The sequence below is a fragment of the Carex rostrata genome, chromosome 3 (assembly GCF_964058835.1).
Source record: "Carex rostrata chromosome 3, lpCarRost1.2, whole genome shotgun sequence".
Classification (NCBI taxonomy): Eukaryota; Viridiplantae; Streptophyta; class Magnoliopsida; order Poales; family Cyperaceae; genus Carex; species Carex rostrata.
This window is the reverse complement of record NC_135920.1, coordinates 4,376,390-4,389,308: the sequence shown is the minus strand read 5'-3', so window position 1 is coordinate 4,389,308 and position 12,919 is coordinate 4,376,390. Positions and strand designations below refer to the sequence as shown.

The 12,919-nt window shown below is 33.4% G+C and overlaps 2 protein-coding genes across 4 annotated transcripts; one reads left to right on the top strand and one right to left on the bottom strand.

Moving 5' to 3' along the window:
• The first annotated feature begins 2,121 nt into the window (after window positions 1-2,121).
• LOC144551016 (phosphatidylinositol/phosphatidylcholine transfer protein SFH4-like) lies at window positions 2,122-5,912 on the top strand. 3 transcript variants are annotated; one of them, XR_013510740.1, is made up of 7 exons: window positions 2,122-2,282; window positions 3,018-3,096; window positions 3,592-4,156; window positions 4,382-4,626; window positions 4,797-4,874; window positions 4,958-5,252; window positions 5,390-5,911. XR_013510740.1 is itself a non-coding variant. In XM_078298794.1 (7 exons), the coding sequence occupies exons 5-7, from the start codon at window positions 4,830-4,832 to the stop codon at window positions 5,528-5,530; spliced, it is 273 nt and encodes a 90-aa protein (XP_078154920.1). In that variant the 5' UTR covers window positions 2,122-2,282; window positions 3,018-3,096; window positions 3,592-4,156; window positions 4,382-4,626; window positions 4,797-4,829; the 3' UTR covers window positions 5,531-5,912. The 3 variants fall into 3 exon arrangements, 1 of the variants encoding a protein (XP_078154920.1); XM_078298794.1 differs by having other exon boundaries at window positions 4,958-5,044; window positions 5,390-5,912; XR_013510741.1 differs by lacking the exon at window positions 4,958-5,252 and having other exon boundaries at window positions 4,382-4,874.
• A 131-nt stretch (window positions 5,913-6,043) lies between these two features.
• On the bottom strand, window positions 6,044-10,831 carry LOC144551939 (B3 domain-containing protein Os06g0194400-like). Its single transcript, XM_078300046.1, has 7 exons — window positions 10,622-10,831; window positions 9,973-10,065; window positions 9,816-9,853; window positions 9,295-9,460; window positions 8,483-8,689; window positions 7,416-7,470; window positions 6,044-6,243 (listed from the first exon to the last, which is right to left on the bottom strand). Exons 1-6 carry the CDS (start codon window positions 10,754-10,756, stop codon window positions 7,432-7,434), a joined length of 678 nt encoding a protein of 225 aa, XP_078156172.1. The 5' UTR covers window positions 10,757-10,831; the 3' UTR covers window positions 6,044-6,243; window positions 7,416-7,431.
• Between the last annotated feature and the right edge of the window lie 2,088 nt (window positions 10,832-12,919).

Genomic DNA, 12,919 nt, shown 5'->3' with positions numbered 1-12,919 from the left:
GTGAGCATAACTCCAAAAGTATATCGGATCGACATCAAATGCCAAATCCAAACCGTTGAAATCCATGTACTTCACGAGTGATGCATATACATGCAAAATTTTAAAAGTTTCAAGTTTATTTGCTACACAGTCAAGTGGTCAAAGAAATAATAAAAATTGAATATATAAAATAACTTATAATAAAATGTTCATTTCTTTGACCACTTGACCGTGTAGCAAATAAACTCGAAACTTTCAAAATTTTGCATGTATATGCATCACTCATGAAGTACATGGATTTCAACGGTTTGGATTTGGCATTTGACGTCGATCCGATATACTTTTGGAGTTATGCTCACCAAACTTTCTTGGTGAGCATGTCACACGCTAGCTTTACTCATTATTAAATGTGTTTGTGTGGAATCAAATGAACAATGTTCATTTATATTTTTACAGTAAAAGTAGTGCGTTATGCTTATTAAATATTCAAAAATTATTTGATTTGTTTCAAATGACGATCCAAACTTTTCAAACTAATCTACTTCACGAGTGACGTATGTATATGTAATTTTTTTTAAATTTCGAATGTATTTAGTACAAAGTCAAGCGATATAAAAGATAAACTTTTATATTATTTTTAACAGCTTGACTTTGTACTAAATGAGTTCAAACTTTAAAAAAAAATCATGCACATACATCACTCGTGAAATAAATTAATTTTAATAGTTTAAATTTATTGTTTGAAGCCTGTAAATATTTGAAGGTGTACTTACCAAATTTTATCGATGACCACAACACAAGCTAGCTTTGCAATATTACGTTCCCTTTTTTCATTTGTTAAAAAGAAAACAATTTGAATGTTTCAAAGGTCAAACATAACTATAGATAAAATAATAATGATAATATTAATTGTGATAGGGACAAGCAAAATCAAGCTCCAACTACTCCCTAAGAAATGTCTCCAGAATGGGATTGAAAATTTAGCATTTGGGCCTCACTTTTATGGGCCAGGTAGTGTACCAATCCACACTGGCTTGTACCATGTTGGATATATTAACTTTGTACCATTTTTTAAAATGATATATATACATGTTCCAGGCCCACATGCTATTGCTCTTGTATTACCTGGATTAAATGCCTTTTCAGTTCAAATAACTTCCATTATTTCTGTAATAAAAAAGTTTAATTCTCCCATTAAATGCTAAATTGGCTGTGGTCCTGTGGTAGCTCCTCTCTCTCTCTCTAAAAGCACATTTCTCTCTCTGTAATAAAAAAGTTTAATTCTCCAATTAAATGCTAAATTGGCTGTGGTCTGAAAAAATTATAACTAGCTATTTAGAATAATTATAAAAGCTAATTTAGCATTTAATGAGGGAATTACCGAATATTCATACTTACACAATAAAATGTGAATATTTATGAGAAATTTACAGACGTGTCTTTGAAATTAACTATCTTGGGAGATCACTACCGACTTTGGGGGACCGCAAATGTCGCTTGAAAGCAACTATGATAGGGACCACATGTAGAAAACTAAGGATAAGCAGATGCGTAATTACCATTTTAAGTATCAGCATTGTAATTGTTGTAAACGTTTATTTTTAAAATATACTTACACATTAAAGTGTGAATTTTTATGTTGACTAAAATTTCATTGATTAGAGTTAAAATTCAAAAATATTATGATAATTTCAAATAAGAGATCAGTATTTTATCATAAATCACACAATATTATTGGGACACCTCCAACAAAACCTTTATTTACTTTTAGTAAAGAGATTGTAGGTCTCCGTTAAAGGAGACCTTCCAAAAATTGACGAGCAACGCTAACTCGAATGTAGGAGCAGCGTACGCTCGCCTGAAAAATTTGAGTTCGTCAATTGGTTGTCGGCAGAACACGCCTCAGCTAACACTTCATGAGCGCATTCCCTCTCAACCCTGACGGGACGGTTGAACTTAAATGTTGCAGCTCCCCTCTATTTAAAGAGGAACGCAGTATTCGGTATTTTAGCGTGAGCGTTGTGGGACTAAATTATTTGGAACCGGTTGATCCAGACCGTTGGCTAGTGCGTCAAGATTCGTGCCATCAGTTCAATTTCCAAGAGCCCGTCTTCTTTAATTGCCCTCTCTCTCGCCCCCATTTTCGTTCCCTCATTTGAACGAACCAATCTTTCTCCCTCCCTCTCCGATCCTCCTCTATCTAATTGCAATGGAGGAGCTAGAGCAGTGAGGACTGTCTCAATCGACACTCCTCTGACCTCGATTTCCACTTCGATCGCTTTCTTGATCATCTCCTTTTCTCGGTATCACTCTCATCAATTTAAGCCCAATTTTATTTTTCTTTAAAAATGATAGTTTGCTTCTTGCATCTCTATTGCCAAGAAATCTAATAGAGAATGCTTTTGTGTAAATATAACTGGAAAATGGCAAAGTAAAAGAGATGCACTTGAAGTGTTTTAAGAAATGCTTCTGAAAATCGTGCCATGTGTCTATCCGTGCTATGTCTAATGTTGGTATTTTCTTTTAATCTATGTTGGTACAACCTTACCATTTTTTAAGTATAGAGAAAAATTGCCCTTCGGCATTTGATTTTCTGAAAAAGGTAAGTTTAGATCAACAAACATAAGTGCTGTGTGGTAATGGGTTATGATGGTACCTGAATTTGTGCAACTTATCTAATCCTTAATTTTTCGGATTCTATAACTATGTCTGAAATAGTCCTAATTTTTATCTAAAAGCGCAATTAAGTCAACTATACCTCTATAATGTTGGTATTTAACCAAAAGGCAACAATAGCCGCTTTCTTAACTACAAATTTGAAACTGAGTGCTCCTAACCAGCCTCAATTTAGGCTCAATATATTTGAATATATATATTTTTTTTGTGTTTATATTTTTGTTGAAAGCAGACAACATTGAATTTTCTTTAAGTTTAGTTGCAACTGATATAATTAATCAAAGTAATGCATGCATCCACTATACCTCTATAATGCTACTGTTTATGATATGGATCCTCAATTGAGCATTATTTATGTGTAGGTGAGTTTCTATGGGCTCAAATATAGGTGGAGTCTCATTTTCTTGGGTTGCTTCAAGACAAGGGGTTATTGACTGACAGGTCGGTTTCATTTATTTTCATTTATTTTTTTATACCAACTGTTTATCTATGTTCTAGTGCTCAATACTTATGAGAAAAAAACATTTGTTAGTTTTTTGATACCATATATGTATACTGGATAACCCAAGTAAGTGTTTCTTTTTTAAATGTTCGTCGTCAGGTCTTTTAATTAGTGAGTCTAATAGTTAATTAATTATTTGTTTATTGACATGGTTAGTTGAGTTTTTAACTTTTTTCTATAACTGTATAGAATTTACGATAAAAAGCAACAGGAAACTGAGTACTGGGCTTTGGGCTTTTGAGATGAGGTTAGGGAAGGTTGATCTTACCATTTTTTTTCCTCTTGTATAGGTTACACAACCAGATTCAGTGTTAATGCATAACGCACATTGTTAATGCATTTGCAAACCATATTTTTGGTACAGTGTTAATTCTGGTACCGTGTTAATTCTGGTACAGGTTGATCTTACCATATTTTTTCTATCAAGTTTTTAGGAGAAATGGAGATACAGGTGAAGATACGGATCCATACCCGATCCAAGGATCGGTTTATTAAGAGTGAGGCTACAGTGTTAATGCATAACGCACATTGGTCTGTACTGTGGATCAATATCTCCATTTTCAAAGTTCAAACAGTCGATCTGAACCGTTCAACATGATCCACATATGAAATGCATTTGCAAACCAAATTTTACATTTTTTAGAATTTTTTTACTATTTTTTTAGATAAGTAGAAAATCACTTGATCTAAAGATTCAAGACCATTCAACATGATCCATAGAATGGACGAATCTGTGCTATGCATAGTACAGTAGAAGCTAATTCATGATTTTGGATTTTTCTTTCTTGTTAGACCTGTTTTCTTTTCTTTTCTTTCATAAATCTGATCTGACATTTTTCTTTTTTTCTTTCATTAAGATTTGATTTGATATCATCACTCAAATCCGGGGCTAGGGTTCATACCCCCGTGTCCTCGCTGCTGCACAATCGTGGTCGAAATTAGGAGACAACCGACAAGCAAGGCGGAGGAAGTGCCTTGCTACTCACCGGCTCCAAAACCGTGAGTTGGAAGCACTTTTGCTAAATTGATTTCTTTATTTTTCTTGAAACTGTGCAAAATCTGGTTTGACATGGGAGAGTATGAGTACATGAATAAATTAACTAATTCTTCAATATAAATTCGTTTTTTATCTCTTTTTGTAATTCTTCAATATAAATTCATTTTTTATTTGATACTCAAATTTTATTCGCCAATCGTTTTTGTTTGTTTGGTTGCTTGCTTAAGGTCTGATAATGAATTTGCGGAGCTTCTATGAGATAACGGCCAAATTGTGATGCATGACCAGTATATATAGAGCAGCTTGGCAAGGTTGAACCAAGCAAGCTGATGCAAATAACCTTGGTTGAGCGGCACATAAAATATCACGTGTAAGAGTTTGAGAAGGCATTTGCGGATCGGTTTCTGCATGTTCAGTTGCTGCAAAACAACACATTGACTTGACAACTACCATCCTCGATTTAGATGGTGTGGTACGTAAATTTGGGTCATTTTTTTTTTCTTGATGAAATTACCCTTGAAGGCAATAAAATGCAACAATCATTATAGTAGTAGCCCTATGGTAGAACGTTATAATTTGTGATGTTTTTATTTTGTTCTTTCATGTTATATATTTATTTATTATTTATTTTTGTGACTGTAGGGTTTCAAGAATTTCATCAAAACAACGAGATAGATGTTGCTAAAGATGCAAAAGATGGATAGTGATTACTACCCTGAGGTGAGACAATTATGATTTTTTACTCATATGATAAATTTGCAGTTTAGTCCATTTTAATTTTTTATTACTGTTTGATTTTGTAGACACTACATCAAATGTTTGTGGTTAACGCGTGTAGCGGCTTTAGGCACCTTTGGAATACTGTGAAGGGCTTCCTTGACCCCAAACCGGTTTCTAAGAATCATTTATTCCTCTCCCTATTGTTCTCTGTGACATTTACACACACACACACACAAACACAATTGCAAATCGAAAAGCACACACATGCTGAACATCTAAGGTGACGACAAAGAAGTTACTTAATTTTTGGTGGACATCCTAGCTTTTGTGCCCTTTTTGTCTCCTCCATGCAACTAAACAAATTTCTTGACAAAACAGGTACTGGAATTTATCTCTAATATAGCAAATAGTCTTCTACCACACTAGCTTAGCTGACAAAGCAAATGATTTTATTATATTGTTGGGTCTGTTTATTAATTAAACTTTCTAATACTGTTACATCATTTTTCTTAAAGATTGTTGACCCAAAAACTGGTGATGAGACACCAGTGACGATATCTGAAGATGATGGAATAATACCCGAGACTACACTTGCTGGTCTTTCCAAGCCGAAGACAGTTTTTAAGAAGGATGGAACCACTACTGCCAGTAAATAATATTATCTTATCTGTATTGTTTTACTGGATGCATAAGTCAGCAAATGCAGTAAATTTTGGGAATATTAATCTTGTACATTATGTCTGGTATTGATCTTTGCGAGATTTGGCAAGGATGAGATACTTAGAAAAGTGAGCATATGTATTTCAATATAATGTACAAATTTCATACTTAGAACAGGTACTGGAATTTATTTAAATTTGTACATTATGTCTGGTGTTGATCTTGGTATAAAGGACATTTACATCTATCTAGGAGCTAAAATTTCATTTTTTTTTTTTTCCTCAAAAGTGCGTGTTTCAATATAATGTAAAGGAATAGATGTACATTGTTGTAAATCTATTTTCTTATTTATCTAAATATTTATTTAGTCGTATATCTAATCAGAGTTTGTTTGATTGTTTTGAGTGCTTGGTAATTTTGATTCCAGATTTAAAAAAGCACAAATTAAGGCAAATTTGGGTCACCCCTTAAATTAGTCAATAAATAATAGAAAAAAAGATGACACATAAACGGTAGCTCTTTTGTACAAGACTTGTTCCATAAAGTTCAGAGCACAACATAATGTTAAAATTAAATTTTAATTTTCAAGACATACATATAAGTTAAGGGCAAGAGTAACTCTTGGATAACAAATCAAACTGCTCAAGTTAGATCCTCTTTTGTTCCTCCATCAATCAAAACATCTGTAAAAACTCAGAAACCAAACCTCCTAATAAGGAAAAGGAAAAAAAAAGAAGGTAAGAACATTGTGCAAATTTATCTATCTGGTAAATGCAAGATTTGCAAACGCTATCGAAAATGTTATATATAAACTCTAATTCTAACGTCCTACCTAAATGCATCCAGTATGATGTATGGGTATTGATTTAGGTGTTGTAAATTACAATGATGAATGGCATGGCTTTCTTCAGATAGAACACCGAACATCTCCAATTAGAGATGAAAACTGAATAAATACAAAGTGGATAATGTTAAACCCATATCTTCCTTTCACTAAATGGATACCAATAATAAATGTATGTCAAAATTCAAAATCATACCATACTAATGTGGACATGAATGCAACTTTGGGTACCTTACGTTTAGTGACACTAATGAGAATTATGCAAATATCAAAACAAAAAAGAACTTGGAAGTAATAACATATAACATTTTTAAGTTCAAACGTTGAGATTTGAGAACAAATCTGCATATATTATTTGATATTCATAAAAGACAATTAAGTATATAAAATAGGTAAGTACTCTTTCAACAAAAGAAAACAAAGAAAGTAGACTTTAAATAGGCTGACAGAAATTTGAATATCTGTATATGTATTCGCTTAAGGAACTATAATTTATTAGCCATACACATGTCAGCACCTCTTGTACCGTACTACATGTAAATTATTGATGTAGATTTCACAGATAATCTTTTGTGCCATTTAAACCCCATTCCCAACTCTAGTTATTGACATCCAATTGTTGTTAGATTTGCAAATAGTTTCCAGTAAAAAAGAGAATTCTGGATTCCATTTATTTAGAGACTTCTGCCCGTCTAAAACCAAACAACTAGGAATGCTAAGTTGATTTCTAGGTGTGTATGTCCTTTCAAAGCCATAAGTCGAGTTAAGGTATTTTAATGTTAACCTAACTCTTGTTAAAAACAAATTATATATCTTTTCGGTCACAAGTTCTTATGACCTTGAGATGAAACTATCTGATGGGGATTAAAATGAAAATGCTAGGCACAGTTCACTTCATTTGTTAAAATAACACTTCAATTGTGTATTAATACAAGAACGGTTGATGCTACTTGTTCGAAGACTTGATGTAACACTGGACAAAATGGGGTATAATTTGAAAATCTCCCATATCTCAGAAAGATAACAGAAATCCATACCTTACACCAAGTGCAATCACTGGTCATGATATCCGCTTGCCCTTATTATATAAACCTGAAAATCAACTCTTATGTCAGTCCTCATGCATGCATGAAAGAGATTTGACACGAAAGTAAGCTAAAATTGAACCAGATTATATTGAATATTTAAACAAAGTGGTATCGTGTATGGGAATAAAAATGTAATGATACAAAGGATTTAACAATAATATTTGTTTTTTTATTAGATTAGAGCTGGACCCCTCCCCTCGCAATAATTTTATTAAAAATAAGTCTATTTCAACATCAACTAAATGAATAAGAGCTGGACCCCTTCCCCGTCACAACAAATTTACTTAGACTAAGCCTATCTCAACATCAACTACATCAAAAAGCTATTTATCACATTTGCAAAAAGTGCCTGGCACATGGATATGCTTTTGATACTTGGAAAAAACATTCAACACTTAGAATGTCGGATTATTCAAGTAAAAGGCACGTTCCGCTGAAATGTTGACAAATTTGTCCCTGCCTTCACTGAGGTTCTTTTCAATTGAAGTGAAAATTGAACTAAAAGTCTAAAACAACAATAGTAGGATTTGGAAATTGTGATGTTTTCTACTGGGTGCTTATTCAATAACTATGTTTATTTAATACTAAGAAACAGACATAATTTAGACTAACTAGACTATGGGTTTATATCCCATGTATAAATTGCAAATAGCAATGAAAAATGGTGGATGCTGCTTACAGTGCAAAATACAAGTAGATTAATTTTGGAAAAGCGCAATAACTTCTAACTAAAAAGGTCGTTGCTAATGACTGCAGAAAAAAGCTATACAGAACCAAAAGATAAACTAAGTGCAAAAGAAGCAATGGCTCTATAGGGATGGACCAAGCCATAAACTGCATCAAAAAAGGTAAATTAAGAAAGAAGTATAATGTAAAAGTAAATGTCATTGTTATTTTTTTTCAATCATCTTTACCAATAAAAAGAAAATGAAGCAATAGAATTATGACATGTTTAATGTCAACATTCTTCAGTGGTCGCACAAACACACAAACACACAGAGTCATTAACAACCCACCTTAAAAGTTGTGAGAGACATCTGTTGGAAAACAAGTGTGTCACCGTCAACAAGCTTGTGTTCTATAGCAAAGCCCCTCCAGCCGGCACTTAGACCTCGTTTATTTGCCAGGTACAATGTGTCAAACTCCAGCTTGTCTTCATCTATTAAAGTTATGTTGGTGTCTTGTTTTGGCATGTGCTTCCGGCAAAACCCTATTGGAAGCCCCTATTGCAAGGTTCATATTCATTACTTTGGGATTATTGTGGCTGAGCAGGTCTATGCCAGCCTTTTGTTGCTGGTAGGTAATAAAAATATTAAAGGAAAAGTTTTAATTCTCGACTGTTAATGGTGTCTCTAGCAAACATCAGTGTCTCTGCCAGTACTGGACACATATGCATCTGATGAGTTCTAGGTACTTGTAGAAGAATAATAGGTATAGTCTTTTTTGTTTTTGTTTTGAGGTAAGAAAGAATTACAGGTTTGATTTAAAGGATAACCTTTCAATTCAAATGTTTTACAACACTGGCATAGTGGCATGTGATATGTCATCTCATCTCTATGTTTAGACTTAAGTACCTAACCACTGGAATAATGGGCATGACCAGTTTAGAATTAAACTATTAGCTAGAGGGAAATTTGTCATTTTCAGTTCCTTTTAACATAAGTATTAGCTGGAGAACCTAAACCTCACCAACCAGCCGTTTGCCTATTAGTGTTTTTAAAAAATAAAAATTTTCTTGAATTAAGCTAATCCAGCCTAGCCTGGTTTACTACCAGTTCTACTCATGGATACACAGCCCTAAACTAAAGTAGGAAAACAAAAGGCTGACCAGCCAGAAGCCTCCGGTAACATGCGATTGGAGCATTGGCTTGACAAAAGTGAAAAATTTGGAGCTCATCGAACTTGCAAGCTTTGCTGCCTTTTTTATTGCATATTCCCTTTCTTCATCAGTAGCATACACTCGGTTAGCCAGGTCCTTCCTCGTTGGATTAGATCTTCAAGTTTGGCCATTTACAATGAAAGAATGATAAAAAAACTGATTTAAGATGATAGCTATATACCAAGTAGTTGTTTGTAATATGTGCTAAAGAGATGCTCATCAGCACATGCTTTGTTCCCAACCAAGCGGGTTATATCAAAGTTTTTTTGTTTAAAATCATGATTTTATTTAATGGCTTTCCTCAGAGGATAGTAAACACTTTTTATCTGAGAATTTTATAGTATGCTATAGTTAATTATGGGTCAGATAAAACAGAATAACAAGTAGGATTGATAATTTCTCTTCACAACCTTCTTTTTGATTGAATTGTGACAAAGCATTGGCAGGAAACTCATATAAAAGCGACGTACCTCCTTATTCTCCTGATAATATCATTGGCAGGAAACTCCTTTTTGATTGAAGGACATGAGGAAAAAAATGGAGTACATAAACAAAACATCACAAAAGGCAAATTTAAAATAAACAAATACAAATATAATAAAGTTTCATAAAAATTATATATCATACATCTTGATACTTTGGTTGTGCAGGAAGAGCAGCCACTCTTTCTGATCGTCTAATCGTCACAGGCTCTGGTGCTTTTCTTTTCACCGATTTTGCCTGGTTACAAGGAAAGTGCAGCCATGACAGACGACATAAATTTTATATTATATAATATACACTTTATTAACTTGTTTTACTTTGCAGCTGAGTAAAACTGCTAGCTTTTGTATTGTAAAGCAAGCGTGCTGCTCTTAAATTTTATAGTCATATAGGTGTTTTGTTCTTTGCTAGTCTATGTTCTTTTCTGGTGAACCAAGTTTAAACTTTAAACTATCTCCTAAGTGTATAATGCCAAAAGATGAGGGAAAATGTCAATTCCGGTACCTTGAAACATGTGTGAAAATTGCATTCCTTACATAGGTATGAAATAGAGAAGTACAAAGGTAAACTCACCAAATTAAAGCTGCTTGGAATTACATAAACATAAAATTATTGGTTTCAGGGACGATAACTTTTTACGGAGAGGAAAACATAGAACAAGAGACTATTAGAACCAGTAAAACCCCCCAAATTATTATTAAAATTATGCAGAACAGAATGCTTTGGGGACGTGTGCTGAAAGAAACTTTATCTACGCACCAGAGAGAGAGAAAGAGAAAGAGAGAGAGGGAACCGGTGAGCGTTTAGGGGTTGCAATGGCTTCGCGAAGAGAAGCGGAAAGGTGGTTCAGCTTGAGCTCCTCGAGCTTCCTTTTGTTCTCTTCCAGTTTCTTTTTTCTCAGCTCTTCATAGGATGATAAGGCAGCCATTGATGGTCGCTCGGGGCTTCTCTTTCTAATTTGAATTTGAAGCTCTGCTACAAGAAAGAGGGAAGAAGGGCAGTAAAAGATGGAGAAATTGAAGAGGTTTAAGGATTTTATTTTAAGACCGTTCGATTGATGAACCTGGGGATCAGGGTTTTAGAAACTATTTGAATGAACCCGGTGTATTTCCCGCTGTACATTGTGCTTCTGGAATCACTGGCGAGCAGTTTGGGTCTATGAGAATTGACGTGACCCATCTTCACAGTTTTTGTTGTCAGATAGACTGACAATGTACGGGCTATTTATTTGTATTAACCAATTACATCCCGTAACGTGGCACGTAATATTTTTTTTTATAAATTCAAATTTATGGGGCTGCTTCAATTCAATTCAAAGTTTCAAACTTTGAACTCTTTTGGCCATGTTTTGTTGTGGAGTAAGAGGTGGAGTAAACCCCTTATTTCACATTTAAGGAGTCAAACGAGGAGTAACATATGCGGTTTAAGATGGAGTAAGATTTGAGGTAAATTAGAGCAACTTACACCACCTAGAGAGGTAATTTAACTTACTCCACCAAACATGATTAACTTACTCCGATTTAGTTTGAAGTAAGAAATTTAATCCGGTTTAACTTTACTCCACAACCAAACATGACCTTTGAGTTTTAAGCGAATTTAAATCAGAAATGAACGTACGGAAAATTTTTGGAGAGTACCGCTTGTAATTTGCGTGTTGTGTGATATGATTGTTTTTATTTATTTTTTAGTTAAGTTACACAAATTAATTTGGTTATATGACGTGATTGGTTTTTTGAACATTAGTTTTTAATTATAATTTATTTCGTAATATTTTTTTATTCTTTTAGTATGTCTTATTATTATTATTTTGAGTAAAGGTTGGAGGTCAAGTCACAAAACTATTTAATACCATTGTTATTACAATAACAAAGAATTTTTTTCATCCGGTTTTCGAACTCATGACTTTTCACATAAAGACCATGTGTCTTTGTCACTAGACCAAAAACTAGTTCTGTATATCTTATTATTATTATTTTGAGCTAAATTAAAACTTGAAAATAAAAATAAAATGCAATCAGTCATGGAGTAAATCATTATTATAATAATATTATAAGGGATGGGCTATGCTACTCCATGGAGTAAAACGTGTTTGTACTTCACGCTGTATTTTCATTTTGAAAATCTAAACGATCGATCCGAACCGTTAGATATGATCTCCATATTGAAATGTGCTTGGAGACCAAATTTTACATTTTTTGGAATTTTTTTACTATTTATTAAGCATTTTTTAAAATTTCTGTTTTGCTGTGAACAGTAAAAACAATAAAATTTTCTAAACCATCGGATCAGCAATTTTTAAAAATGCTTAATGAATAGTAAAAAAATTCCAAAAAAAACATGTAAAATTTAGTCTCCAAGCACATTTCAATATGGAGATCACATCTAACGACTCGGATCAGTCGTTTGGATTTTCAAAATAAAAATATGGCGACGTGGAGCACCAACTCATTTTACTCCATAGAGTAGCGTAGCCCATCCCATATTATAATATATTATAGTTGTTATTGATATATTAATATTATATAATTAGTATCTTATTATTAATAATTATTATTAATATATAATTATATAATTAATTGATAGACCTAAATTATATACACATTCGATCTAATTTTTATCACGAAATAACACCAAATATCTTGTATTTTGAATATAAAGTTAATATAATACACCTAGGATCAAGTTACTGCGTTTATTTGGTTTTAATTTGCAGAAAATGAAGAAAAACGATGAAAAACGAAGAAAAATGTCCAGTGCAGACGCACAGTTTATGATACGGCTGCACTAAGTATTTAGATGAATTTCTGGACACGCGCCAATTTTAAAAAGGTATAATAAGCTATTTGTCAAAATTCGTGCGGACGCACGAATTTCGATGCAGCCGAAATCTGGACGCACATGAAAAAATGAGCCCAGTACGGACGCACTGTAGCAGAACGCATAACGGGAGCCTGAACTTAAAATAGCCATAACTTTTGACTCGTAACTCCGTTTTAGGCATACGACAACTTTTTGGAAAGCTAGCAAGAAGATCTACAACATAAGAAACTAAAAAAGGAAATTAGGAAATTTGGAGTCAGTCGGACGCACT

Bases quoted from the DNA above. Each gene is read 5' to 3' on its own strand.
- LOC144551016 (XM_078298794.1), top strand. From the start codon at position 4,830: ATGTTGCTAAAGATGCAAAAGATGGATAGTGATTACTACCCTGAG. The intron at 4,875-4,957 runs GTGAGACAATTA...TTGATTTTGTAG, and splicing joins ATAGTGATTACTACCCTGAG to ACACTACATCAAATGTTTGT. The intron at 5,045-5,389 runs GTTTCTAAGAAT...TTTTTCTTAAAG, and splicing joins GCTTCCTTGACCCCAAACCG to ATTGTTGACCCAAAAACTGG.
- LOC144551939 (XM_078300046.1), bottom strand. From the start codon at position 10,756: ATGGCTGCCTTATCATCCTATGAAGAGCTGAGAAAAAAGAAACTGGAA. The intron at 10,066-10,621 runs GTTCCCTCTCTC...CCTTGTAACCAG, and splicing joins CAACCCCTAAACGCTCACCG to GCAAAATCGGTGAAAAGAAA. The intron at 8,690-9,294 runs GTCAGCCTTTTG...ACCTTGCAATAG, and splicing joins TTACCGGAGGCTTCTGGCTG to GGGCTTCCAATAGGGTTTTG.